The 2,582-nt window shown below is 58.9% G+C and overlaps 1 protein-coding gene across 1 annotated transcript; it reads left to right on the top strand.

Annotated features, from left to right (window-relative positions):
* Window positions 1-599: 599 nt before the first annotated feature.
* On the top strand, window positions 600-2,304 carry TMEM138 (transmembrane protein 138). Its single transcript, XM_005426500.2, has 4 exons — window positions 600-835; window positions 907-1,078; window positions 1,831-1,906; window positions 1,989-2,304. The coding sequence occupies exons 1-4, from the start codon at window positions 708-710 to the stop codon at window positions 2,099-2,101; spliced, it is 489 nt and encodes a 162-aa protein (XP_005426557.1). The 5' UTR covers window positions 600-707; the 3' UTR covers window positions 2,102-2,304.
* The last annotated feature ends 278 nt before the right edge of the window (window positions 2,305-2,582 follow it).

Raw genomic sequence — 2,582 nt, 5'->3', positions numbered from 1 at the left:
GCTGTGAGAAGGGGCAGAGTGACGCGGGAGCTGGAGGGGCAGAGAGTGATCTCTTCATCCCCATATCCAGCTCCTTCCCCCCTCCTGTCCATCAGTTTCTCGCTCCCATGTGCAGCCTTTCTTCCCCCGCATTTCCAGCCACTTTCCGCCCTTTCCCAGCCCCTTTACCCCCGTCTGTCACCATGTCGCCCCCTCAGGGAATTCAGCCCCCAGCACAGCCCTTTTCCTGCCGGGACACGGGGGATCCCTGTCCCCTCCGGCCCTCTCCAGCCAGGATGATCCCTGAGGGGGCTGTTCCCGTGGGATATGTGTCCCACGAGGGCTGTACCTGCTCCGGTGTCCCGTCTGTCTCTCCTGACTGCTCTCTCCCTCTGCCCAGAGTGGGACATGCCCAAACCTGCTCTGAACTGCCCATGCAGCTGGGAACAGCCGGGAATAACCTGCTTGGACACTGCTTCTTGGGGCTGCACGTCTCACTCATCCCTGGATTTCCTCACATGGGGATTGGGGTGCATTTCAGGGGCAAGGAAGACACTGGAGGAGAGAGAGGATGCAGCTCATTGGGTTTTCCTGGTTTCTGGGGTCCATCCCAATCCCCGTGTTCCCCCTCCAGGTTTGGGATGTCGAGAGAGGCCTTGCTGAGCCCCCCCAGTGCCATGATCTGTTGGGAATGCTGGGGCTGAGGGCTCCAAGCCCCAGGAAGAAGGATGCTCCAGCCCAGCAACTACAGCCTGGTGCTGTTCCTGCAGTTCCTGCTGCTTTCCTACGACCTCTTTGTGAATTCCTTCTCGGAGCTGCTGCGCACGGCTCCGGCCGTGCAGCTCGTCCTCTTCATGTGAGTACAGGGAATGTGGGGAGCAGATCCAAGAGATCCAGGACCCCACAATCCCTCTGTTCTCCCGGCAGCATCCAGGACATCGCCATCGTCTTCAACGTCATCATCGTCTTCCTCATGTTCTTCAACACCTACGTGTTCCAGGCGGGATTGGTCAACCTCCTCTTCCATAAGTTCAAGGGAACCATCCTGCTCTCCGCAGCCTACCTGGCGCTCAGCATCTCCTTCCACGTCTGGATTATGGTAGGATGGCGTGGGCACAGCTGCTGGATTCTCCCAAGGGCTTTTTCCATGACCTCCAGCTTCCCACAGTCCTTTCTCCCCCTGGAAGGTGTCCCATGGAAGATGTTCCATTCCATAACCCTGTGGTTGGCATCAGCCTGGAAGTGTCCTGCCCAATGCCAGCCCCATCCCAGCTCATTCTCTAAGGGCTGTGACCCATCAGAAAATCCTCTTTCCTCAGGGAAAGCCTGTGTTAGCAGCTCCTGGTTTTTCTGGGATTAATCCCTATACCTGGGGGCAGTCCCCTCCCTTCCCACAGCTCCAAGGGCTGTGCAGGCTCCTGGATCTGTCCTGGCAGCACCTTCCCCTTTTCCTTCCTGAACAAACTCCTTCCTAGCTCCTTCCCAATGGAGCAGTTCCCACCCCCTGGACACCTCCTGGAGTTCCCTCCCTCCTGCTGCCCCGAAGCACTGGGAATGTTTGGGGGTCAGGAGCCACAGCAGCTGCTCTGGTGCTGCCCACGCCGTCCAGGAAGGGGATTTGCAGGGATTTGCAGGGATCTGCAGTCTGAAGCCGGAATAGGTCCGGGCTCAATGCCTAAATCCCCTGAGCTGCTTAACCTTTGGGGTAGGGAGCTTCCCAAACTTCTCCAGGTGTAACTCCTGCCTTGATGTCCCTCCGTCCCGCTCAGAACCTTTGGAATGGGGTGAGGGGTCTGGGAGGGCTCAACAAAACTGCTCCGGGGGTTATTCCCAGTTTTCCAACCCCCTCAGAACCTGCGCTGGCGTGACTCCAGCCGCTTCATCTGGACTGAAGGCCTTCAGACCCTGTTCGTTTTCCAGAGGCTGGGTAAGAACTCCAAGGATCAGGGTGGGATCCCACATCCTTTGGGGGTGCTGGGGGCCCTCTCTCATCCCGAAATTCCCTGCAGCGGCCGTGCTTTACTGCTACTTCTACAAGCGGACAGCTGTGCACCTGGGAGACCCCCTCTTCTACCAGGATTCGCTCTGGCTCCGCAAGGAGTTTGCCCATTTCCGTGGCTGATGGATCCCCTGGAGTCTCCTTGCACTCCACCGGCTCTGTCGGGGTTGGTTCTGGCTCATGCTTTCTCTGGGGTCCAGCCCTGGGGATTTTGGGAGTCAGCAGGAGGCTTGTGGGGTGTCCCTGCATTTTGGGGCCACAGCCGTGGTTGGGACTGGAATGTTTTTGGAAACCCTAAAGGAATAAATCGGATGTGTTTTCCAGAGGCTGCCGGGTGTTTGTGCCCACCCGGTGTGACAGCTGCACTCTTTACGTTGTACCCCAGCTCGGCGCCGCGCGTGCAGCCGCCAAACGGGCACGTTCCCGTGCTCCGGTGTGGGATTCCTGGGTTACAGTGAAGCCGCCAAACGGGGACATTCCTATGCTCCGGTGTCGGATTCGTGTCCCGATGGATACCGGGGGGCGGGGTTAGGAGGAAGGGCGACTCCAACCCTCGCGGCTGCGCTCGGTCCTCCAACCATAGAGAGGTGCGGCTAGAGCGGCA

This window comes from Geospiza fortis, unplaced genomic scaffold, assembly GCF_000277835.1.
Source record: "Geospiza fortis unplaced genomic scaffold, GeoFor_1.0 scaffold450, whole genome shotgun sequence".
Classification (NCBI taxonomy): domain Eukaryota; kingdom Metazoa; phylum Chordata; class Aves; order Passeriformes; family Thraupidae; genus Geospiza; species Geospiza fortis.
The sequence above is the reverse complement of the archived record's forward strand: the minus strand, read 5'-3'. Positions and strand labels throughout refer to the sequence as shown.

What these genes read in the sequence shown, in the direction of transcription:
- TMEM138 (XM_005426500.2), top strand. Translation starts at nt 708, where the DNA reads ATGCTCCAGCCCAGCAACTACAGCCTGGTGCTGTTCCTGCAGTTCCTG. An exon ending in CCTTCCACGTCTGGATTATG is followed by an intron (nt 1,079 to 1,830) that starts GTAGGATGGCGT and finishes CAACCCCCTCAG; the next exon opens with AACCTGCGCTGGCGTGACTC. An exon ending in GTTCGTTTTCCAGAGGCTGG is followed by an intron (nt 1,907 to 1,988) that starts GTAAGAACTCCA and finishes AATTCCCTGCAG; the next exon opens with CGGCCGTGCTTTACTGCTAC.